Genomic DNA, 26,463 nt, shown 5'->3' with positions numbered 1-26,463 from the left:
TATGAGCTGGAATGGGTTACACTGGCATTGTTCATACATGCTCCTTTACCCTTCATACGGTTCTTGTCCTGCGTTACTGTCGTCAATAACAAGCAAGGCGTGGAAAGCTTTGAAGGGCGTTTATTCTAATTGCTCCACAGTCCAAAGATGTTGAGTCGCGACAAAAAAAGAACCGCTGATTTAAATCAAAGAAATTATGTGTCACCAACCGTGACCTACGGGTATATATAGATGATCAATAATCATGAACAACCATCAACCAGCTAATATAGTTGAAATACCATATCTGCGTATAGGATTGTTTTGACATCATGATGTTTCAGTCCGGCCTGTTTCGGCTAGATCAGTGGTTCCCAAACTTTTTAGACATTCGCCCCGTGACCCATAGCGGAAAATTTCGCTTCACTAATCAAAAAACTATAAAAATAGCAACAAGAATGTTTGCAATCCCAAAGCATAGCTTGATGACATTGAAGGCTATGACTTCTCGAATATGAAATTCGGACTATACACAGAGCAGTAATTATCAGCTGGAGGTAAATCGAGCGGAGCGATAATAATCATGTGCAATGGTAGCACGTAGCATATACATTATACATATTTTAGCGATTTTGGTGTCTAATAGCCTACCTTCAATTCTCTGACTTTGCTTGGCTCAAGCGTATTTGACCATAAGCTAAATCAAAAACCAATGGAGTGGCTCCGTTCTAAGCCACTTCGATTTAAATCCTCATTTCTAAGAACCAAAAGGCATGTTACATATGACAATGGCATATGACATGACCTCCAGTTTGAGAACCGCTGGGCTTGATAGATCTGTACCCAGGTACGCAGTCTATCTACAACAAAGGTATACCTGTACAACAACCTTTTTGCTATTCACGGCCCCATTTCAATTATATGTAGCGTAGCCTACGGCCTCATACCAGCGGACAGTCGTAATTGGGTTTGCATTTAAAACTATTTGTTTGTGTTTTAAACAAAGGCTCTTCAAAAAAATTGTTTTATTTTTTTAAATTGTATAATTATGTTATATTTGTGTAAATACTTTCCAAAAACATGTTGTATGAGCCCTACGGACGATTACCACCCGATCTAGCCGACGCATACCATGGAATGGTTGAAACCCTCAAAATAGTCGGTTCAAAAGCTATAGTAGGTATATATTTCGTCAAAGGAGCTATATTTACCCTATATTTTAGTTGTCAATGTCAATCCACTATGACGTCATAATTGAATATCCATGGCGTCAGGAATTAATACACAAAAAAACATGTTTTAGACAAGGGCATAGTTTCAAACATGTTTGTTTTGAATGCAGCCCTAGTGTAACGGCCCGGTCTTCGGATTGGAAATGCTTTATTACGGAGCTTCGCAAGCTAACTGCAACGTATCGACCGACACCACTGCACAATACGGCATTGAGCCGGCGGTCACACGACCGACCTGCACGACGGCCAGACCAGAAAGAGGCGAATCTCATGATTACAAGAAAGCACGTGCACAGTTCATGACCACAGATACAATAACAACAAGGTTAACAGCAGCACTAGGGCTGCTACACTAGTCGTAATAGACCACCTGGAAGCCCAAAATCCATGTTTAATAGGCTACTGCGGCGCGGCTTCACATCGGGGACAGCGTTTGTCGTGTTCTATGCCATAACTGCATGTTTGGTTGTTAAATAGGCTACCTTGCTCATAACAGTTTCTGATTGTAAACATAGAACGCCCGCAGCTGCTGGACATGGTTCAATAAATCATTTCAGCTTCCCTATTGTCAAATGAAGGAATATTCGACAGTTCAATGTTATTGGCAGTTGACTACACAGAGCTTTAGCCTATGATATATATATATATAATATATATATATTCGAGAAAGTAGTGAAAATGGATCATTTGGACTCGTGTGAGTAACTGAGTATTGGTAAAATGCATGGCACGGGCTAAAGAGTTATCCACGTGCAGATTGCGTCATAATTGACTTATCAGAGAAAATTTATTTAATATAGTAGTAATATTATTATTTACTCTGGGTTAATTGTATTCAAGACGGCAAATCTTTCAATGTCATTTGTACGTCTACAAACTCTTGTCAGTTTCCGATGATTGATTCAGTAAATAATGTCGGGTAGCAAGAAGACGACCAAATTTGTGTCTGCATTCGCAACTAGAACGACATGTCACGGCTTGGATCAAGTTACAGAAAAGGGAAGGCCTTTGTGGGCTCGGTACAAATCTGCAATTGCGATTCCAAACGGTCAACGATTATTACTGAGCACTTGACCAATCATTTCAGGGCGATGTGGGCCGTTGGACTGGCAATTTTATTCACTGGGATGTGCTTGCAGCTGGTCATTCGAATTCAAGAATACACAGAATTCGCTTCTGATACACAATTACACGAGGAATTCGAGTCGTACATCGACTTCCCTGCAGTTTCCATTTGCAATTACAACAGGTATGACGTGTGGTGGTCTATAAGGCATGTATATTGTAGATTATGTGTGGAATTGTGAGGCCTGCGAGCCTGGAAAGGCTTGCTCGAAACTAATCGTGACGTACAGAGATATCGACCAAAACAACGGGCTTAGACCCTGTTTCACAAACCATTATATGAACTATATAGTCTAACTCTGTATGTATTCACTCTATTCCTATATTATATTCAAAATCATTTCAAATATTCCTACATTTGATCAATGATCACTAGTGTTTGCTTAACAAATGGTGTTTAGAACACTTTGTTTCAAACATGTTTTAAACAGTGTTTTAAAAGAATGCCATTTTAAAAAGAACAAATTTGTGTTTATTTTTCAAAAGTTGTATAATTTTGCTATCATTGTGTAAATACTTCGAAAAATATGTAGCATGAGCCTACAGACGATTTGCACTCGATATATATATATATGGAATGGTTGGAACCCTCGAAATCGTCATCGGTTCAACAGTTATAGCACTAGATATTGATCATTGGTACGGAAGGGATGTTTTGATGATGATGACCGCCGACCGTAAAAAGATGGTTATAGTTCCGGTTTTTATTGCTACGTTTGAGAAGCGAGTATATAGTGCTAATTCTAGCTCTCAGCTGCGACCTCTGATAAGAAAGTAGTCCTAGTTATAGTTTATAATTTTGAAAATCGATAGAAGTTTGTACAAGCCTGCCTGCAACCATACTTATTACTTATTACAAGAGTGGTCTGATGAAGGTTCGAGTCAGGTTTTTGTGCTTTGTGATCATGGATATGAACTAGCTCTGAGGGCCGTTTGAACTCGCTGTTAGTCATTCGAGCCACAGTTCTTCACAAAACACAACTGGAGTTGGAAGTGCTTTGTTGAATATGTTCCATATAATTCTTTAATCAAGCACAATCGGGCTGCATGATAATTCAGTGTCAAATGCCACTCAACTATACCATATACTATATGTATCACAAACAGTCGATGCGATTGTTTAATTTCAGATTCTTTAACATCACTGACCACAGCGAACTTGCTGCGGTGGACGGGCTAATACGGCTGACATCTCCGCTGAGAGATGTCAGTAAAGACGCGGAATGGGAGAAACTCATTCAAAAATACTACCAAGACGCCACCCACATTCCGCTGCTCAGTAAAGAAGTAGAAGATAAAGGGTGGCCTTTGAACGAAAAAACAATTACTTCGTGTACGTTTCATCAAAAACCCTGCAGTTTCAAGGTCAGTGCGTTGATCATTTAAATTGGGGTTTTAAGTGATTTACTATCACTCGTGCTTCAAATCGTTATTGTGGATATATAATGTCGATATCCCAGTCAATCCTATAATAGCCTACATGCGTTGTGATGAAACATTAGCACGAAAACTCAATAGCTTAAAAATATATCCTAGTTCAAAGACTAACGGAGGAATTGAACAAGTCGCATATCTAAATATGGGTACAAAGTTACAATTTCTGGTTAATCAAGTAGAAATCCAAAGTTTGACTGATATTTGAAATGTAGGCTACCTATAGGTATAGCACAGACCAATGTGACAACATATTTAACACGTACATTAACGTATGTTATGGTGTGTGCTGTGTAAAACTATATACTATATAAATTGACACGTATTTTGAATCCACCAATTGACGAAGGGCAATATCGGTCCGTATTGTTCCATTTCAGAATTTTAAAACCTTTATCACAACTATGGGAAGATGTTTCACCTTCACAACAGACGAAGAGATTGTACAAAGCGTTCCAGGTAGCGGCCACGGGCTCTTGCTAGCCTTCAACATCATGCAAGTACGGACGAACGATAGGAATTATAGTGAATTGAGTTAGGATTGCACCATTCCCCATTCAGGACTATTATTCGGAGCACCCGGACTATGGTCGACCTGAGGCAGGTCTGAAAGTCCACGTCCACGAGCACGACGAGCCTCCAATGGTAGAAGAATTTGGCATTGGAATCCCGTCGGGGTTTGCTGGGCATTTGTCAATCGTCAAAGAGGAGGTATATAATATTACAGCGCTGAGCAGCGAGCACGTGTTTTGACTCTAGAAAACAGGATTGGAAGATAATGGAAATCGGGTCCGAAATGTATCTACAATGTTTGAAAAATCCGAAATGGTTTTCACATAAAGAATATCAAATCATCTCGAGCTTACATTTGGCATTTTCGAATTTTCAGTTATCGTGGCTTATATATATAGGCTAGGGTTACCATACGTCCTCTTTTAAGAGGAATTGTCCTCTTTTTTGAATTTTTTGAAAGTGTCCTCGGAGGACGCCCTACTGTCGTCTTTTTTGAGAATTTTGGTCATATCTATAGCAAAATTCAACTGACATGCCGTAAATCAGCACCGGTATTTCGGGAGCCGAGTGAAAAGTTGACCTTTTTTGTAGTCAAGCACCCGACAGTGTGAAGGAAAATACTGTATTTTGGTCACCAAGCGGGAAAGTTGACCTTTTTTTAGTCAACCGACCAAAATGTGGGGAAAATTTACCATATTTTGAGAATTCCTCTCCGGTTTTGCAAGTTTGTAAATTACGAAAAAGTGTCCTCTTTTCAGATTTTCAAAATATGGTAACCCTAATATAGGCCAACTCGGATTTGCTGGTCAGCATTAAAAATAAATTCCATATTTGTAAATGGAAAAATACTTATATTATCCGGCATATTTTTGACAAAAATTTAAATGGATCAAACATAGTTATTATCAGAGGCGAAAACCCCAATGCAAATCCCCGGTATATGAGTTTCATGGAGAATATATTACATACAAAAGGAGTATAATTTAAATATCTGTGGTCATCCTGCTGTCAAACTTCTGACTCAAACACTACAGAGAAATTAAAATGGGGATTTAAAAATGATGAACAAAATTACGACGGCCGCATTTACAGTTTAATTTTTTGACTTGATCACAACGCAAGTGGCAGGGGTAACGTCGCATTAAAACTAAAATAAAGGGATCAATGAGCATACAGATATCCCCATTTATATCGTCGTTGCATAGCCGCTATATTGGCTGGTTAAAACTGTATTCAATCGGCCAATCATAGTGTTTTGCCAACTCCGTTGTTTTCGAGAAAAGGTGCTGCTAAAATAGAGGCCCTATAATCCGTAATGTAATGTATTGAATTCATATTACAAAACTCAGGTGAATAACAAAGCTACAAATTTGGAGGTAACATTTTGGAATCATTTGACTGGTTCGACCCGCTAGCGATCAAAAGGTTTGAATCCGGTAATCTCCGCGGCTGCAGCACCAATGGGTGCGGGTTCGAGACCTTCGAGTCCGACGGAGGTCGACTTCCGAATTCCGATATCCAAGTGTTGGGGGTTTACCTAGGCTCCTCCTCGCCTTCTCATACGCGTCAGCGGTGTCTTACAAAAGCCTAGAGGTGGGCTGTTCTATAAGTCGGCAGTTACGGAAAATAAATAGAATATCGGCCTGGTGTAGATGACCATAGTAATCGACAAACACCATGAATACCCCAAAACAAACAAATCCGGGAATCAAATATTGGGAACCGAAAACATCAATTCCGTTCGTTTTGAGTAGCCTGAACGAAACAGCTTGGTCGCGTTAAAGTATTTAGAAGAGTCTGTGCATTGGCCAGCAAAAGCGTAAGGTTTCGTTTCGAAGTAGCCTGTAAAAATGACATGAAACCCAAAACAACAAGTCAATTACACGTCTCACATGTCGGTATGGGGTGGGAGTGGAAAAGGTGTGAATTTTCAAATTTAAACGTTGCGCAATGACTTCGTGCAATTCCTTTCGTTGCTTGCATGTTGATTACGGGAATGGACGAAGATAATTTGAAAGAAAGATCGGACATCAAATTGAATTGAATTGCATAGATGTATCATGTATGCATGCATCGGTCTGGTGCGCCACTGCAGGAAATAGCCAAGGACTGTAAGTGGGTTAGATTACCACATTTCTGTCCAGCGGCATATGAGTCATGCCTATCATGCATTGCACACATGGTATGCATGCGCATATTTGAAGAGCTTCTTGGAGGTACAAAATGTGCATCACGAGTCACGACGCCGTGGTATAAGGTATTCTCAGATTTAGATTTCAGGACATTGTTAGTCTTGATACGTTAGATTCTTTGCATTGTCCATTATCGGTAATGACCACGCATTCTCGGTGGTGTCCATTCTCAGTAATATCTATTCTCGATGGTGTCATTCTCGGTAATGGTTGTCTCCGTATTGACCGGACACCCTTATATTTGTACCGTTACTCCTTCGTTTGGTCTGAGAATTATTTCACTCTTTGCTATATTTTTGACAAGCGCAGGCCTATTGCGTATATGGCTATATTATTATCAGATGCTCTCTAACCCGTTTCCAGTGGAATCAAAGAAGACTATGTCTTTAACCGAAATCTTCAATAATCTTAAAATAACAGCAATTTTGTCTATCAATCCTGCTTGAATTTTGTAGAGAAATTTGATGCATAAGCCGTGGGGAATATGTAATCCCAATCCGAAAGAAATGAAATATCATCCAAAGTACAGCTTTGAAGAATGCATGACAGAATGCAGGTATAAAATTTATCCGACACCTTCGCTTTCGGACTTCTATTCGATCGAGGAACTCGTGATTTTAGATTAGGGGTGGCCAACCTTCGGCCGTCGACATATGATTCAATTAGTGGCCTATGTGTTGGCGGCCGTCAACATGCAAAGTGAATTACGCAATTGACACCAGGATTTTGAGATGTTTTAAATAATCTTGAAATTTTCTTCAATGTGACTGGATTTTTCGATTATAATGTAGTATTGCTCTTTGAAAACCGAGCCCTGCACTATACAGATGCAAAACGTAGAGGAAAATGATGCGCGCCATAGAGAAAGTTTTTGGAATCGTTTACGTCTCACGAAATAAATTTGTTTCTAGTTCGTTTGAGCGATTCCAATATCTTTCCACTATACCGACAATCCTGACGGAAACCAGGAAATAATAGCATGCAACAAAGTGACCAATAACAATTGGCCCAACCGAAGATACATCATCATTTATAACTAAATTTTTGCATACACCCCCTCCATCAACTCTACCGGTGAATCTGATCACATGAGAAAGTATAAATATTTGATAGCAATATGTCATGTGCAACTATTAATATTAACGACGAAATTAATTCATAAATTTGAAAAAAATTGTCGCCAGAAAGCTAAACCCAGTGGTTCTATTCATAACATGACTAATCGCGATTTCGCGGTGCGTATAGTAAGTCAAAATGAATAAATAGCTGAGTCCGGAACTCATCGGAAATGGACGTGGACACTGGACAGTTTAACATTTATATTTGGCGTCCATAGTTAGTGGATTACGACTATACACCCTGAAATGCAGCCGCAGGCTATATAAGTAGCCTCATCGAGATGGGGCAGTGAATAGCAAGATTAAGGTTGGCCACCCCTCTCATTTGACCAAAAATTATGAATAAAGTCTTTACCGATCACAGGAGAGTTATTGGACACCATGGTATTTACGCTTGATTCTGGAGCATGCATGGTATGCCAATTCGACTGAAACTACCCAATTAATCCAATAATGCTTTGTATAGTACTCGTGGTGGTAAATGGACAATGGACAATGGACATACCTAGATGACTGTAAAACCCATGTCTCTTCATTTCCATACAATCAAAAGTCCACGTAATTCTCAGAATACAAACTACCTTAAAATTTGAGAAAATGAGGTCAACATTAAATTAAATTATATCATGTACATTTCACACAGAATCGACTATATCGTTGACAAGTGCGGTTGCAAGCCGTACTGGGCTGATGTTGTTCAAGGAATTTCCGAATGCGATGTATGGCAGATACTAGCTTGTTCCGGGTCAGCAGAAGGTGATCAACAGCATATAGAGCCGCCTTGTAGAATTACGGTATGCCTAGGCTATGACAAAATAACACGACATACTATTTCCAGCGGAATCGCTCAATTTAACGCCACATAACTGCAGTTGCGACCAGGCATGTTCTTCTGTGAAGTACCGTCACAATCTGTCGTACGCCACTTACCCGGCTGTACAAATTGGCGAGATATTAGCAGCGGACGAAGAGCGAGGAGAAACGGTGACCGATGACATCGGTAACTGAGGCTTTGTTACGTATAACTGCGTACTTCGCAGATATGTCGTGAACAATTGCGAATGCTTCGGCAAGAAATTTGAAATTCCGAGTCCAAAAATCGGCTGGACCGAAAAATTCCACAGAGTCATGCTATATTGAAACATTTCGGCAGAAAAAAAACCGTAGACGAAACGTGAGAAATAGATAGCAATGTTGGGACCAAGTCACTACCTTCGAGTCACGAGTCATATCGACTAATTGCACATTTTGACTCGAGTCAAGTCAAGTCATGCGATTTTCAAAGGTGACTCGAGTCAAGTCAAGTCACTCGTTTTTTGGTGGTGACTCGAGTCAAGTCGAGTCAAGTCAAGTCAAGTCAAGTCACGAGTCAAGTCACGATTCAAGTCAAATTGAATTTTCGAAGTATTATTTCGAAGTCATTATATTTTACTGACTGGGTGAAGGACGGATTAATTGGCCATTTATCTTGAATGAAGTAACGAAAATAAAGTGCAAAAATGTATTGTATGCTAATAAAATACGCGAGTAACTGTATAGCTACTGCTAAAATCTGTTATTATCAGTCAATATGGAGGTTAGAATACGAAGCCTCGAGAAGTTGAACAAATTGATGTGGCACAATACACTACCTTAGGGTTGCCATACGTCCGGAATTTCCCGGACATGTCCGGAATTTCACTGTTAAAACTGCGTCCGGGAGGAATTTCTAAAATATGCCTAAATGTCCGGAATTTTGAAGTAAGCTCATAATTTTTACCTAAATCTACAGAAATAATATTTTTGGACACATTTATGCCACATGAAGTTTTTCTTCGCGCTGCGCGCGATTTATTATCACGTTCATAGGCGCCGAGTTACGGAGTGGCGGGGTGGCGCAGCCACCCCATACAATAGGCCGTCTGCGATTTCAAATCATCAGCGCTGTCAATTAGCGAGCCCATGATAGCGCGTAAATGCCAATTATTTACCATTACCCGATACGGGCGCGAATAATTGAATACGCAGCTTCGTTGGCGACGACGAACTATAGTGCTTAAAACGCCCCGATAAATTGTAATCCGCGATTAGTAATCAGACAATCGAAGCAATCTCGTTTACGATGTCGATTTCGACACGCTTAGGCTGAGAAACACCATCTTCTCCCTCGACCAGACGAGCGAATTCACGTTCCCCTTATTCTTAATTAAATTGTATTTGCGCCCATAATCGTTTGCAAAATAATTCTTGAGTTAATTACGTGATAGTTTCTGTAATTGGAGGCTTGGATCGCGAAATAGGACAGTGTGTTTGTGTATGATGGCGAGTTGAAAGTCATTCCTGCGCAAAGTGCACATGCGCATATTCAGTACGTCGTTATAATGAGCAAACAATTGTCGCGATGTCAGACTTGGTACCCGATTGTGCTGTACGCAAGTTGAGGAATTACTGATTAGATGCGCGCTTTCTCGTTTGCTATGATCTGTAGGCTACTTGTCTGCTTGATACACTCGTATTCCCTCGGTGTCACTTGTACGTGTTTGATTTGTTATTAATACTGTGCATTGTGCAGTGCACGGAGTTGAATTACGTTGTCAAAATTGATGCAACACGAGATTCTCGGTGGCGCAAATTCTGAATTTATTCGATTAGTTTGAACGGGAACCTTCTCTGTCCCAATAAACTTCATTGCTGGGCGGACTCTATCGAGCGCAACCATATCGCGGATCGAATTTCAAACCTTTTGGATATGTATTTCTATTGATAAGGTCGCGGCATGCGCCCATATTGCTCTTACTGCAATAACACTTGGATAATTAAAAGCGCACCATTTACGATCAAATTCGACTGACTGATCGGGGCCTACGTAGACCGTAGGCCCTGACCTGATATTTACCAGAACGTTGTCGGCATAACAATCCCAGGTGCGTAGCCAGAGAGTTTCTCATTTATAACTAGAAATCCCGTCCTTTTGAAATGCCAATTCACTAATTCATATTATCGATTTAGTTGGTTTTATTGGTTTTAATATGGGGACTACTGCCCTCGCAAACTGCGTTCGAAAATAAATAAAAATAACATTCAGTTGCAGAAATAAAGTCTCGTTGTTATCGCAATTACAAGATAACCGTATATTCATAGAGTCGGTTTATGTCGTTTGGTCATGACCTAACGATGCACAATTACGCTCCTTGTATTTTCGAAGTCATCATCCTCGACCAGCTCTACCGCTAACTCTGATCACGTAGGCGGAGAGAGGATCAAATTATATAATAATATATGGAAGAATCAATATTATTGACATAATTCATTGAAATCATTTAACGACCAGATGCATATAGAAACCAGATGCATATAGCAAGCCCCCAGAAGTTGCATCGATTACCCTACGTTGGGCTCAAGATCAGTGTTTATTTGGGCGGTAGGTGGCTGAAAAATGTGGCTTCAGCCCTGGTTACAACTTACAACACACAACCACATACTCCTGAACCGGATCGTTATCACCTCTAGTCGATAGACAAAGCTTTGCTGGTGTGACGTCATATTGACCCACCTCATTTTGAAATCCGCTAGTGGGCGCTCAAGAGCGTCCGGAATTTGGATTACAAAAATATGGTAACCCTACACTGCCTATCTACACATCCGTGAGAATATAAACGCATAAACTACATTCGTTCGATTTAAATCATACAAGATGGTTGATTAAGGTTAGCACTGCGTAATGTAAGCACTGAGCAGTCTATAAAGAAACAAAGATACGTTGCTATTAGATCAATCTACTACTACTACGAAAACGTAAGCTGTGATGGTTTCATTTGCGGCAAATTTATCAGTGATGTAACAATGGAGTATCAGTGAAACTTACAATCATTGAATGACTGATTCCTCTCACAAGTGACACCGGCGCATCGCGAACAACCCGCGAACGTACATAAGATAAGATGATTTAATCGACACTGTTTACTTAATGACTTGAAATTGACTCGTAAATTTTGCTTCGAGTCACGAGTCAATCCACATTTCTGAAGCGCCGAGTCAAGTCAAGTCAAGTCATTTTGGCAAACTGACTCGAGTCAAGTCAAGTCATACGAAAAAGGTGACTCGAGTCAAGTCATGACTCGAGTCATCCCAACACTGATAGATAGCACAATAATATTGTGAGGTAGGGTTACAATACGGATTTTCCACCGGTTTTGCAAGTCTGAAAAAGTATCCTCTTTTCAGATTTCCAAAATATGGTAACCCTATTGTAAGGTCACAGACAAGATGGCGTCGCAATGATCACATTAGTCAAAATTCTACATTTCTACAATCCTGTGTTGGGATCAACTCATTACCTTCGAGTCATGAGTCATCTCGAGTCATTGCACATTTTGACTCGAGTCAAGTCAAGTCACTCGTTTTTTGGAGGTGACTCGAGTCAAGTCAAGTCAAGTCAAGTCACGAGTCAAGTCACAATTCAAGTCAAATCGAATTTTCGAAGTATGAGTGATCATGATCACTGATCATTCAAATGCATAACATTTTACTAGCTGTGTAAAGACAGATTAATTGGTCATTAATCTTGAATCAAATAACGAATATCAAGTTAAATATGCATGCAAAAATGCATTGTATCGCTCACCCACAAGTAGAACTGTTAATAAAATAAATGCCTAGCAGCAGCTAGGCTACATTCTGTTATTATCAGCCAAAATAGAGGATCGAATACGAAACCTCGAGAAGGTGAAACAAATTGATTCGTACAATACACTAACCGTCTACCCATCCGCGAGAATATAAACGTATAAACCATACGTCCTATTCGTTCGATTTAAATCATACAAGAGGGTTGGTAAAGGTGAGCGCTGTGCAATATAAGCACAGAGCCGTCTAGTAAACGGAGATACGTTGCTGTTGGATTAATCCAGGGTTGTAACCAAGTCACAAGGCTCCGAGTCACAAGTCAATCTCACTTTTATAGTTTTGACTCGAGTCAAGTCGAGTCATTTCAATTCACCATCGAGTCAAGTCCGAGTCCAAGTCAGCGAGCAGAGTGCCGAGTCCGAGTCATGGAATTATGACTCGAGTCCGAGTCCAAGTCATTGTGTTGACTGCTCCGTTTCCAGTTGAAGTCTTGGTAAATCCACTTTTTATAACTCTGTTTGGTGATATCGAATGGTTCGCATTTATAATATACCAATTTTCCTCACTTTTAGCAGTTTATGGTCGCATTTTCAAGTACCAGTACCAACATGCCAAATCCCAATAGTGTGTTGGCTTCGGAATTACAATGAAATGTCGGTCTTGGCCGTATGAGTCTCGAGTCAATGACTTGGTTCGAGTCATGCGCAATGACTCGAGTCCAAGTCGAGTCAATACACAGAATGACTCGAGTCGAGTCGAGTCATTTCCGTATTTTGAATAAATAACTCGAGTCAAGTCGAGTCATCAAAAAATCGTGACTCGAGTAGGACTCGAGTCGAGTCATGACTCGAGTCATTACAACCCTGGATTAATCTACTACTGCTACGACAGCGTAAGATGTGATAATTTCGTTAGTGGTCAATTTATTTGTGATGTAACAATGGAGGATCGGTGAAACGTACAATCAGTGAATAGCTGTTTGCTCTCACAAGTGGCGCTGGCGTATCGTGAACAATCCGAACATACAAAATATACGGTGATTAATCGACACCGTTTACTTGAAGACTTGAAATTGACACGTAAATTTTGCTCCGTGTCACTAGTCAAACCATGTTTTGAAGTGCCGAGTCAAGTCAAGTCATTTTTGCAATGTGACTCGAGTCAAGTCAAGTCACGCGAAAAGGGGGACATGAGCATGTATGTTTGTTTGATATGACCTCGATTCCATTCCATCATCATATGCTATAGGGATTCTTAAACATTTTGGATCGCGGACCCCGTCATCGGAATTAATTTAATTCGCGCTGAAACTTGCAGGTTTCAAAGGTGTTTCCAATTAGATTACAATTTAAATGTCATCATTGTGTCGTGCCACCCATACATCAATGCTACATTTTGACTGATACTGGACCTTTGCTTTTACCGACCAGAAGATGTCTCTGAGTTGAGAGTATAGCTGTTAGCTGATGCTGTTATGGTCTGTCTGCCAAGCACCCGTGCAGAGTGACAGGCACAAAGTTATAGCAAAATAAGATATTTCTCATGTCATGTGATGTGTAGGCTATAAAATGCCTTTTGAATCTAGAAACAAAGGGTTTAAATCGAAGTGGCTTACAAAATCGAAGCAGCCACTGAATTATTCTCTTGCCGAACAATTGCCACCAGTAGAGAATAATCGCTTTGTGTATAGCCCAAATTTCATATTTGAGAAGTCTCTCAACAGTTATAATAACCTTCCATGCCATCAAACTATGCGTTGGGATTGCAAACATTCCTGCTAGAATATGGCAGTGTTGGGATCAAGTCACCACTACCTTCGAGTCACAAGTCATCCGGAGTCATAGAACATTTTGACTCGAGTCAATTCAAGTCAATCGATCTTTGAAGGTGGCTCGAGTCAATTCGAGTCTAGTAAAGTCAAAATTAAAGTCAAAATTAAAGTCAATATTCAAGTCATTGCATTTTGCTAGCTGATCGAGATAGAGATTGCGTTGCCATTTGTTTTATATCGAGGAACGAATACAGAGTTTAACATGCAAAAAGGCATTGTATAGCTGACGCATCGCGTAGAAATTCTAAACTACGTAAGTAACTACTGTATACCCCATGTCTATAATTATCCGCCAAAATAGAGAATATATGATAAGAAACCGCATAAAGTTGAAACGAATCGATACGATACACTACCCAACTACATATCCATGAGATACAATGTAAGCATGCGCCAATGATTGACGAGTAATATAAACATAAAATTATACAAGAATTCATTTGAAATCACACAAGAGGTTTGGTTAAGGTGAGCATCAAGCACCAATGACCACTGACCAGTCTATAGAACAGACGAGATAGAAGGATAGGCTACTTTGCTATTATATTACATTCCTACCAGTTCACGGCAACGTACGTTGTAAGCTCCGATCACTTTGTTTACAGTCAATTTATTTGTGATACAGCAATGAAGGATCAGTAAAATGTAAAATCGCAGAATCAAATAAATTGGTCGCCCTCACTGGTCACACCAGCGCATCGAGTAGGCTAGCCTACTATCCGAACATATGCAAGATACAGCGATTTAGTTGACACCGATTACTTGATGACTTGAAATTGACTCGTAAATTTTGCCTCAAGTCACGAGTCAATCCACATTTCTGGAAGGCCAAATCAAGTCAAATCAAGTCATTTTCGCAAAGTGACACGAGTCAAGTCAAATAATTCGAAAAAGTGACTCGGGTCAAGTCAAGTCATTCGAAAAAAGTGACTCGAGTCATCCCAACATTGGAATAACAGGGGCATGAAATTTTTCATCATCATCGAAGGGGGAAGTGTCCAAAAAGAACATTGCCCTTCCACGGACCCCCCTAAACCAGTTCACGGATCCCTAAATGGTGAACCCCTGTCATAGGCTGTATTCGATGAATTGTTATAGCCTACGGTAGACAGGCCCAATATATAATTTTTGTTCTTTAGACAGTCACATTACCACTGGTGAGGAGCTGAACTTGACTGCAATAGATCCATATCGAGCGAAACTGGCAAAGTACAGAGATAACCACTTGCTGCTGGACGTGTACTTTTCGTCTTTGTCTTTTACTAAGATAACGCAATCAAAAAAAGTCACGGAAATCAGCCTAGCCAGTGAGTGTTGTAGCCTTAAGCAAGATCGAAATTCTGTCTGTATGCGTCAGAGGCATGTTCGCTACAATCGAATTCGCCTGTAGGCCTACTTTTCAAATTGAAGGGAGTTAACATTTTATGCGTTTCGTTTTTCACGTGTTACTTAGGGTAACTGCAACAATATATTAAGTAGGCCAATTTAGGTGAAGTTTTCAGGCCTCATTCGTAATACCGCATGTAAAGTATACAGCTCTCGAAAGTAGTTTTGGCTTTCCTTGGTAACCGTTGCTTCCGGTGGTTCTTGAGTAGTAGGTTACTACAGCACTTCCTGTAATCCTACTTGACTATGAATAGGCCTACCGTGACTTCCACCGAAAACAGCATACGCCTAAAACTGGAATACGTCGGTCCGGCTTCATTGACAAGTCTATTTGTATTGGTACGTTTATCATATATTTCATTGCATTTCAGGCGATTTTGGCGGCTTACTCGGACTTTGGCTCGGAATCAGTATTGTCACACTCGGGGAATTTATTCAATTTTTCTGCCAGCTGGGTGCATTACATTTAAAGAAAAACGACACAACCGATGATGAATTGAAATATTACAATGCCACAACCTTGCCCTCGTATTACGGAAATTCGAGAACGATCAATCCTAACCTGTCGCTTGACTCCAACGCATGATGCACTAATAATCACATATGCTGCTGGCATGCTTCAGCAACCAACTCATTCCTGTCGAAAGCAAACGCCGCGCCAAATGTCTATCTCCATCTCCGCACGATAGCCATATTGCGCGAAAACAAGATTTCATCTGATCTGTAAATAGCTTGTAATTTAATGCGAATATCTTTAATGTTTTGAATCCGCAATCAGAGCAAACTCAAATTGCAGTCAACAGCGACCTTAGTGACGAATTCAATTCAATTTATTGCTACTATTTTCATCATTTCAATACACCACAAGACTGCGACCCAATGAAAGAGTCAAAAAAAGTGTCGAAAGGACTTGGAGTAGTGTTCGAAATCGGACACCCACTTGGACTAGGCGATGAACAAAGGAGGCATGCACACTGGGTTAAAAGTAAAATAAGATAATATAAAAGGACAGGTGACAAAAATGTGGCATGTGTCGGAAGGCGAGATCGATAAGTCAGGTCGTGGTCCGGTAAACTATAGGATTAACTAATATCTATTCAGTAGAAATTGTTTGTATTTCGACCTGAATGTGGACATGGAATTGTTCGATGTCTGTCGGATAGCATGCGAAAGGCAGCGATATAACCCTATACACACTGCTGTGACGGATGCGAATTATTTTGTTATCTACAACCAGAATGTTACGTGATTGTCCGAGAAATATTCTACAAAAATGTTTTGAAAAATTAGTGTGAACTCTTGGCATGCGTAAATAATGTTAATATGAATGAAATTTGTCAATAATGTGGGTACTTATACATATCAATTTCTGATCCTTAGTCAGTTCACACGATCAGATTTACCAATAGAGCTGTCACCTTCGAAAATCCAAGGTACTTTTATTTACAAATTATACAATATAGGCCTACATCTTAGTAGCGACACGGTTATCCTGGAGTTTTTGCGAGTTAGTTTCGGGCGGGTCCATATTGCTAAATGAATTTTCGGTGCCATCAATACTGAAGATTTCAGCCAACCATGTATTTTGAGCGAAGATTTTTTCCGCTAATAATCTCGGCACAGTACTACGTGGAGATGGCCGGTGCCGAAATTCCGAGAGTTTGGTGTGATTGCATGTAAAATAAGCGGTCCGTCGTGCAAAATAAAATCAGTTGGCGAACAACCTTTTTCTGAATGTAGCCTAACCTACTATTCTTATTCATCATGTGGCGACTAACCTTACTTTGCATGCATGTATAGCCTACTGTCCTTATTCTGCATGTAGCGTCTGACCATATTTGCATCAATTGTCCTTATTATGCACGTCGGATATGCTCATATTGAAACGTCTGTAGAATTAGGATCTAGATAAGGAATTTCAATGCTGATATGAAAATTGGTAATTTCAACATAAAATAGGAGAAAAATAAATTTTAATTAGAAAATAGTCTGTTTTGAAGTACAGATCACGAACAGATCAGATCAGGAACTGTTTGCGTTGAAACATATCAAGATTTAGGATCTAGAGATCTACAGTTGGATATAAAATCTCATTCATATTAAAAAAAAAATAATTTGGATTTTAGCATCAAATCAGTGTACTAAGAATTTCATCATTTCAAAACACAACAAATGCGATACAATGAAACGATAGGAACGTGTGGAAACGACTTGGAGTAGAGGAATCATTCGATTTCATTATAAATAAGTTAGATTTGAAATTAGGATTTGTGCGCGGACTGACCTTACTTTGCATGCAATCTGACCAAACCTGTAAGAAATTCCGTCGCGTTGTATTACCGCACCTTGCACACCCCGAAAAATAATGCAGCGATCAGTCGACATCAGCGATATATCGCTCTCTCAAATCGGAAACGCAGTCGGACGAAATATTTATTCTTGTTTATACTTTCTGTTAGGTACCCATATTAAAGTCAAGAAACCTAGTGACAATGAACCTTCAAGTCAGGAATATCTTGCTCGAGTGAACAAGCCTATTCGTGCAGTAATTTGGTCACTTTCGGTTCGGGACGCTCCCCTGGAGCAGAACAATTCAAGCTTCTTTTAGGACTACGAAGTCTGAAATTACAAATACCGAAATAGCTTTCTACCAACCTCCACATGTGTACCACGCACACGTCAACAAACCATTCTTCAGATCGGCTGACGGGCCTGCCCTACATCACATCTTCAGCACGCGTCTGCGCATATTATATCGTAGAAACACTGCAAATACTGTGGAAACCCAGCGCGTAGCAACAAACATTTTGAGAGCACCAAGCTTTATATTCGAGTAGCGTCGTGAAGAGTACCATAATTTGAAGATCGAAGAGTAGATTCAAACTCGAACGGCAACGCTCATACATAACAAAAAAACCTCAGTACACAGCAAGAATAGAACACTAGGCGTATTAAGCAGCAAGGTAGATAGCAATTACTAGAGAAGGCGTGATCATGTCATGAGCGAAATCCGAAGCACCATGCCATGTTTAGAAAAATGACAAGGAAGACTTTCCACCAGGAGGCTGAGCGCATCGGATTCCAGAATCGTTCTTTACTGGTCCGAGATGCGGATCATTCTTATCATCCGTCTTGATCACTGCTTCCTGAGACGCTTTAGCAGCACCATTGCTAACGGGAGCTTTTTTATCGGATGTAGCACTAGCCTCCGATGTCGAGGAAGTCGGTCGACCGACCACCAGACCGGTTATCGGATCGTAACGCGTCTGGGACGAGTCTAGAATTTGATGTAGAAGAATCAGCAATATGATACCGATAGCAAAAATAGTTGAAGGAACATAAGCCTACTTACCTGGTGCATGAACAAAAAAATTTCGGGTTCGTAACAAAACCATTGTCGAGCCACCAACATATACTACATACTATGAAATGCTGTAGGGTAGACAATTGATCCAATACCAACTTGCCCGCTTTCATATCTGGGTTGTTGTTCGGCCGGTCCTAATCGCGACCGTGACGAGAGTGTACACTGTACTCTACACGCCAGTGATAACGCTAGTTCGGTCATAAATAGTCAGCTAAATCGCTTAACGAGGCACGTTATTCCGGTCGAGTGACAATCGACTCGAATTGATTGCGCTATACGGTATCATTGATGTATAATGCGGATGGCATCATATTAGAGGGTTGTAACCAAGTCACCAAGGTTCCCAGTCTCAAGTCAATCTCACTTTTATAGTTTTGACTCTAGTCATTTTCAATTCACCACCGAGTCCCGAGTCATAGTATTATGACTCGAGTCTGAGTCCAAGTCATCGTGTTGACGGCTAAGTTTCCAGTTAAAGTCTTGTTAAATACACTTTTTACGACTCCGTTCGGTGATATCGAATGGTTCACATTTATAATATACTAATATTCCTCAATTTGAGCAGTTTCTGGTCGCATTTTGAAGTACCAGTACTAATGTCGGAATCTCAATAGCTTGGTTACTTTATTACTCTTCAAAATCACAATGAAATGTCGGTCGAGGCAGTCATTACAACCCTGTCATATTATCAATGAGCATGAACTGATCAAACGGTTATCATCTCTGCAAGGGTCAAATATCTTGCGGATCACCGTTGCAATACAGTCAGAATTGGTTTGCCTTTTCGATATTTGCTGATATTTGATAGCATGTGTGTAGGCCTATACTTGAAATACAATGCGGCGAAACGGGTATAGCGGAAAGGAACGTGCCATGAAAGTGAAAATAGTATTCTACTCAAATTACTTTTTGAAAGGACATGGGAAATATTCGCACTTCCAATGACACAAGTTACGATTAGATAATAGACTAAGGTCAGTACAACCACAGAAAAGGAACCAGCTTATTTGTCTCGTAGAGTCGTTTAATACCATACATTTCATGTAAAATCAAAACGAAATTAGATAAAATCGCAGCAGCCAAGTTGAATTAATGTATTAGATTGCGATGATCGGAAGACAAATTAAACACGGTTCACAATTGCCAAACGCGATCAACTCTGATCAACCGGCGGGACAGGCGGGTGTTTAATCTCGTCAGCCTGTACCGTGAGTTCGGGCCAAGAAGAACTACAATGCGTAAAGACGTTAGAAAGGCTGCTGCCGCTTCGAGCAGCACAATTTTTCGCGCGCCGCGGCGTCATGCTAAATCCCGACGAATAGAGTGGCAAAGAAGAGGGGTCGAACTCGTCAAACACTGTCGACTTCTGCGCCTCAACACTGCCTCTTTTCTCACAACGCCGCCTCGGCACGCCTCCCGCGCTCCAAAGATCTGCGTTCGACTTCAAATCCTCATCCTGGTTAAATACTGTGGACCGCATGGTGTTAGTCACCACGGGATCGTCTGATTCAAAGCTCTCATCCTGGCTAAACACTGTAGACCTCATGTTGTCGTTTACTACAGGCTCGGACAGCGGCGCGGCTTCCGCGTCAGGCGTAGCAGCACCGCTGCAATCCTCGCCGAATACGGTGGACTCGTTGTTGGTACCAGAGACTTTTTTAGAAAAATTCAGCACCGCTCCGTTCGACGAATACACTTTACTCTCAAACCCTTCCTCTGGCTGAGTGAATGCGACCGACAGGTACGTTTTACTGCAAACGCTACGTTGCGACTGCCTTGATCTACAATCGGCCACCGACTCTGCCGCGCTGTCGCCTTCCGCGATTGGACAACCGGTGAACGACACCGTTTGACCTATCGCGCACTGTTCTGCGAAATGCTTCCTGCCCAACAGCGGGTCGTTCTCGGGTGCGTTGAATACTGTTGACCTGAAATTTGCGTTGGCTGGCCTGTAACCTGCGGAAAAATAACGAATACCTCAGCACCGAGAAAGGATAAAATTCGCTCTATCGTCATCATCCTCAAAATAACGCGCTCGAAACAAGGCATCAGATCAATAGACTACTCAAAATTGAAAATTCAACGAGTGATTCACGAGATTTACAGCAGTAGCCCCTGAAAACAAAAACAGGGTAAAACAACAAGTTTTAATTCCAAGCGATCACCACGGTGGCACATGGCATTATTGGCACGATCTAATTGGCGTCGTTGAGCCAAGGATTATTGGATCACTAATTACAGTAATCAATTACCGAGTTCCGAATCAAAGCCACGCACAACCTACTCTGAACTCCATAAAACTAACATGATGAGCGAGACATATAGTGAAATTGGCTTTTGCTAATTGACAGAGCGCATCATAATATCGAAATACGAGCAAGCAGTTTCGGTTCTCCTTATTTCTGACTAATCGAATTGAAGACAGGCTGCAAATATGTTCACTTTCCTGACTAATTACCAGTGGCCCGCTCTACACATTCCACGCTAATCATTTCAATCATGCTCCACGTAATTACAGCGGACTGCTCTGAAATCATTTCAAGCATTGATTGAAACACAATCAATAGGACACGACAAGGCATGCAGACCTGGCAGACTGATCAACCTGCGTACATAGCTGTCGCTACCACCACCACCATACTTTCCACACCTGCATTGACTTTCCTCCTCTGCCCAACTGGGTTCCTCACGTCGATTGAGGACTCCGATGAAAAACACGACGATATCAAAGACGGCGCCGTTATCGGACGTCTATTGGGCCTTCTAACCTCCACCGGCCCGTGTTGAGTAAACATCGGAATATTACTGATGGGTATTTCTGTATTGCAAAGCATAAAACAGGATTCAGTGATTTTTGAGTCAGGTTGAAACAAGGTGGTCGCACTCGCTGGTCAGTAACAAAGTACTTCTGCTTTTTGAAGTAGGCTACTCAATTTATATAGTCTACTTGCATTACTTGCTCAGGTTATGTTTGATACTTCCATAACTGAGTCAAACAGGACTTCTCGGAAAATATCAACATTTCATTTTTTATTTTGCAGTAAAAAAAGTAAAAATTAGTATTGTGTTTTCATAACCATCGAGAGAAACGGCAGTAGAATCTGCCTGAAATACTCCTGTATCACGGTAGCTGCATTTTGTTGTAGCCGCAAAAGATACATCTTGCATTTTTTCAAGTAGTCATAATAAGCGACACCTTGAAAAATCGACTTATTGATACTACTCTACTGTTGTCACTTCTGCTTGTGATTGCGTAGGAAGTCGTGGCATTACTTGTACTCTTACTTCTACTTGTAATTGACTAGTAACACCGACTATGACCACCTCCAGTTAAAGGAGAAACTGAGTGGCATACAAAGACAAGTCGTGGTAGGTACACTGGCCCCGGCAGTCCGGCATCCCAATTAGACCAGCTTCCAAGTTTTATCTATCAGTGACATACGCTACATTCAGTTTATAGGACTTCTGAAGTTGAACATGGAGAGGAATCGACTATAGCATGCGGCATAGGCGAGCAAGTGCGGTTCACTGTAGGACCACCAGAACCCTAATTTCAACACCACAAATAATACTCCCTGTATACAATATCTGGAAATAACGGGATTAGGACTGTATTGTAAATTAATAGTTAATTTTGGATAGAGTTGAACGTGCATTTTGCCTTACACCGAGGAACAGTAATGAAGTACGGTGCCAGCAATTTGTTTACTTCATGAATGCCTTATTTATGTCAAGTGTGTTGACCTTACTATACTAATGATTGCTCAAATCGGGCAAGTTTCATTTCACAACTAAACGGAAGCTGAGAAACTAATGGCATCGCAATGGGCCAAATCAACAAGAATACTCTCGAGCACTACAATTAGGTAACGAGACTAGGAACATGCATCATGAACCAGTATTATGGAGCATACATGAACCTGTGCAAACACAGGTGAATGAATACAGAGTCAGTGAATGAAGTTGGGAGGTCGACAAATCCCATCAGTACTGTCCAAACAAGGATGAGCAAATAAAATTCAGACGAAGAATTTTTAATGCCCTTCAGGCAAATGCAATGATGATATCCCAACAAGACAAGACAACCTATCAGCTATCCTACACTACATTCATACACTCATGTAGGCCTGTATTGTCAGCACGACAGAAGAAACCACCTACATTCATATTCTCACATACGCCTACAATAGTCAAGTATGGCGCAAGGAAATTGAAATGCCATGTAAGATGGATCAACATTCTGAATTGTGCATGGAGCTTGGGAGTTGATCTGGATCAAATTTTTGGTTCGATTTCAGGGGTAGAATGACGAAATCCTGTTGCACTAAACAGCAATAACATACTGATGGGCTTAAGAGCATTAAAGAGTATTATCAAGAGTGACTTGTTCACAAAAACTAACATATGCCCAGCTATTCAGCTACCCAAATGATCAGCTTCTCATCAGGGGACAAGGTTCAATTACCTCCTATATTAATCCTATAAGATTAGGGGGTTACCATACTTTGAGGTCCGAAAAAGAGCACATTATTCAAAAATTCTAAGAGATCTAGTACTGGTGAAGTGAACTGGTGAATTTGAAAAATTTTCTTGCAAAACTTCCTGTGTTGACTAAAAGAGGTCATCACTTTGTCTCAACTACAGAGAAACCAGCTTTATGACACTTTTGTGGTGTTATAAAAAAAATTGTCATTTGGATCGACGCTCGTATTACTCACTTTTTTACAATTCTACTTTCCAATTATGCCTAGAAGTTGACTTTTTCATGGCATTTTAATACTTTTTCTGAAAAAAAGAGGACAAATTCGCGACTCCGAGGACACTTCAAATTTTGCGAAAAAGGAGGACAAATCCTCTTGAAAGAGGACGCATGGTGACTCTATATTAGATTCAATGCAAAATTTCAGCACATATAATTCTTCAATCTCAGTTTTTGATAGCGTGATGGAAACACAGCGGCTGGCGGTTATCTACGAACACTTACAATAGCATCGATTTTGATGAAGGTTTCACCAAAATGATGCACCCCTCCACTCCACAGACACACACAGGAATGCAGTTGGCATCATTTCGTACTGTTCAGTTTGACAAAATATTCTGCGTCAAGTGTAGAGTACAGTCACTTTCACAGTCACAACCACATTCATGACTATTAAATAATTCTAGCTAGCTCTAATATCATGTATCGAGGTGTAACATAGAAATTCCAACAACAACTAAAAACATGATACTGGATTGGTCTATGTCTTGGTTACCTGGCTTGGTGTTGCTGAGTGGCTCAGAATCCTGAAAAACGGACGACTGATGCGTTTTGCTGACTGCTTTCCTTGGCGAGTTTTGCCCATTATCCTCGGGTTCTGTGTCGAATATGCTGCTAGAAGTTACACCTGCAAAATATTACAAATATAGCAAGAATGCCATTTAGTGGTATTGGCATGAATGAATTTAACGAGTTACATCTGAGCATGGACAGAAATCACATTCTACTTTCGGTAGGAGCCAGCTGCAGTTTTTCTGGTGCATTAGCTGCAGATAGTGATAATGCACACAAAAAGTATGCCGAGAAGATAAATGTACCTACTTTTGGCAGAACAATACATGAAACATATACAAGTACAGTAGCAAAATCATTTTCAGAAGTTGGAAAAGATATGATGGATGTTATCAACTACGGTGCTCTTTTGAATGACTTTGTTAACCATGTAAATTGTGGTGTATAAAGTTCAATCTTTTACAGCTGGTAAAATTTCATTCCATTCCAATATGTCCATTTTTGATTTGATAAAATTTGTTAGGGAAATGAAATGATCAATCCAATCGTAATCAAATGCATACCTTCAACTACCACAATTTCAAAATAGTGGGGACATAGCCGTCCAGGATAGTTTTTGCTCGGTTTTAGTAAAAAAGACTGACACGATATCGGGCAGAGATTAGGGTTCCAAATATCTTCAACGAAAAACTCGCACAATATCGGCCACATGACACAGCATAGGCTACAAGGTTTGGTACCCATGGAAGGCAGATAAGCATGCTACACTAAGTCATTCAAGGGACATTCAGGCTTGGTAGAATCACGGATGTTTTCTCGTCACCGAAGTTTTCTCAGCATGCAGAACAAGATAACGGAGTGAGAATATAAAAAGATCAGCATTCTGGTCGGAACAACTAATTTATTGGTGGAATTTAGCAGAGGCCTTCTGGCCACATCAACTTATTCATTGGTGGAATTTCCACCGTACCTAATTATATTGAAATGGCCCTCCCACTACTACTCGCAATTCATGGTACACTATACTGGACTATTACCCATAAACCAACTGTAGTGAAGCTACTGATTAGTAATTCTTACTTGGTCGGTTAGTTGGTTTCACTTTAACTGGCTCAGGCTCCGTGCTGAAGACCGAGCTCTGGAAGGTTGGTTTTGTCGCTGCATGTTTGCTCGTTCCATTCGTTTGATCAGATCCTCCGAAGATGTTACTCGAACCACCACCTGGGGGTCGCAATACTCTAAGAAACAGCAGTCAAATTATCACCAAAATTCACCAAATAGCGAAATTTTCACAAGTTCAACATACCTGGATGAGGGCTTGTCTTTGAAAAATTCGCCCATAACGGATAAGGATTATAAGGTTGACGACCGTACTTGCCGGAAATAAATACTCTAATTCGAAACTGACACTGCTAGAACTGAACAGAAATAAGTATGGATCGCCCGTTTATATCCATACCGTCGGCCTTTTAGAACTGGGCTAATGACTAGCACTTGACATTTTAATCTCAATAACTGACCCATTATTCAATAATGACGCAATAATGAAGAATATGATGAACAAATCTCGAATCTTGAGAAGCCGACTTGTAGCCCACTTCTAATTGAGCTTCTCGTCGATTATGTATGCTGGCACTGGTATATAGCCTTTTAAATGCAATCACTATCAGTAGCCGAACAGTTCACGCAACCGACTGCTTGTTACCAGAAGTTGGCTATCTGACGAGACGGTAAGCGAATCAGATAGAATCTGTCCGCTCAACCCAACGCATTTTCGAGGAAAACGCCCTTACCAATTTAAGATAATTAGTCGATCTGCTGGAGAGCAACAACATATAATCAATAATCAGCACGCTTTACCGGTGCTCGATTTGCTCGAACGACTCTGAATCTCCTCGATCCGGATCCGCTGCTGAAGAGATTCGGCGTCCTAAACATAGAAGATATGCGGAAACTAGAAATCGCCAAGTTTATGTATCAGTTTCACTGCGGTCGTTGCCCCGAATATTTCAATGACTTCTTTACCTCTGAATCAAAAGCGCACAAGTACAACACACGCGCGTCCACGTCGTCCAAATATCATATGATCGACCGAAAAGATCATCGCTCTATAAAATATGCCGGACCTGATGTGTGGAACAGTATCCCGCCGGCCATCCGACAGTCGACGGGCATGTCCACATTCAAGTCGAAATACAAGCAATTACTACTAAATAAATACAGTCCATCCTCAAGACTACCGGACCACGACTGACCTATCGATCTCGCTTCCCATGACATGCCGCCCTATTTCTTGTCGCATTCTTTTTCTATACTATCTTCTTTACTTTCATTCAGTGTTCATGCCTCCTCTTTACATCGCCTAGGCCAAGGTGGGTGTCAGATTCCATAGACTACTCCTTGTCGCTT

At 40.7% G+C, this 26,463-nt stretch overlaps 3 protein-coding genes across 6 annotated transcripts in view; 1 reads left to right on the top strand and 2 right to left on the bottom strand.

Annotated features, from left to right (window-relative positions):
- The window catches only part of LOC145443718 (uncharacterized), a 441,881-nt gene that overhangs the window by 338,445 nt on the left and 76,973 nt on the right, over positions 1-26,463 (bottom strand). The window lies entirely within an intron of this gene.
- Positions 1,858-18,318, top strand: LOC145443709 (bile acid-sensitive ion channel-like). 3 transcript variants are annotated; one of them, XM_080321657.1, is made up of 10 exons: positions 1,866-2,230; positions 2,299-2,460; positions 3,467-3,701; positions 4,151-4,270; positions 4,332-4,481; positions 6,931-7,031; positions 8,237-8,349; positions 8,432-8,593; positions 15,169-15,336; positions 15,787-18,318. In XM_080321657.1, exons 1-10 carry the CDS (start codon positions 2,124-2,126, stop codon positions 15,999-16,001), a joined length of 1,533 nt encoding a protein of 510 aa, XP_080177783.1. In that variant the 5' UTR covers positions 1,866-2,123; the 3' UTR covers positions 16,002-18,318. The 3 variants fall into 3 exon arrangements, with proteins under 3 accessions (XP_080177785.1, XP_080177783.1, XP_080177784.1); XM_080321659.1 differs by lacking the exon at positions 15,169-15,336 and having other exon boundaries at positions 1,858-2,230; XM_080321658.1 differs by lacking the exon at positions 8,432-8,593.
- LOC145443712 (uncharacterized) lies at positions 18,221-25,552 on the bottom strand. Of its 2 annotated transcripts, none has more exons than XM_080321662.1 (5): positions 25,361-25,551; positions 25,135-25,292; positions 24,038-24,169; positions 21,433-21,600; positions 18,221-18,692 (listed from the first exon to the last, which is right to left on the bottom strand). In XM_080321662.1, the coding sequence occupies exons 1-5, from the start codon at positions 25,393-25,395 to the stop codon at positions 18,445-18,447; spliced, it is 741 nt and encodes a 246-aa protein (XP_080177788.1). In that variant the 5' UTR covers positions 25,396-25,551; the 3' UTR covers positions 18,221-18,444. The 2 variants fall into 2 exon arrangements, with proteins under 2 accessions (XP_080177788.1, XP_080177787.1); XM_080321661.1 differs by lacking the exon at positions 18,221-18,692 and adding an exon at positions 19,388-20,738 and having other exon boundaries at positions 25,361-25,552.

This window comes from Botryllus schlosseri, chromosome 7 (assembly GCF_051294905.1).
Source record: "Botryllus schlosseri isolate E-star chromosome 7, Bs_hap1, whole genome shotgun sequence".
Taxonomy (NCBI): Eukaryota; Metazoa; Chordata; class Ascidiacea; order Stolidobranchia; family Styelidae; genus Botryllus; species Botryllus schlosseri.
Note: the sequence above shows the minus strand (reverse complement) of the source record. Positions and strands in the feature narration are given on the sequence as shown.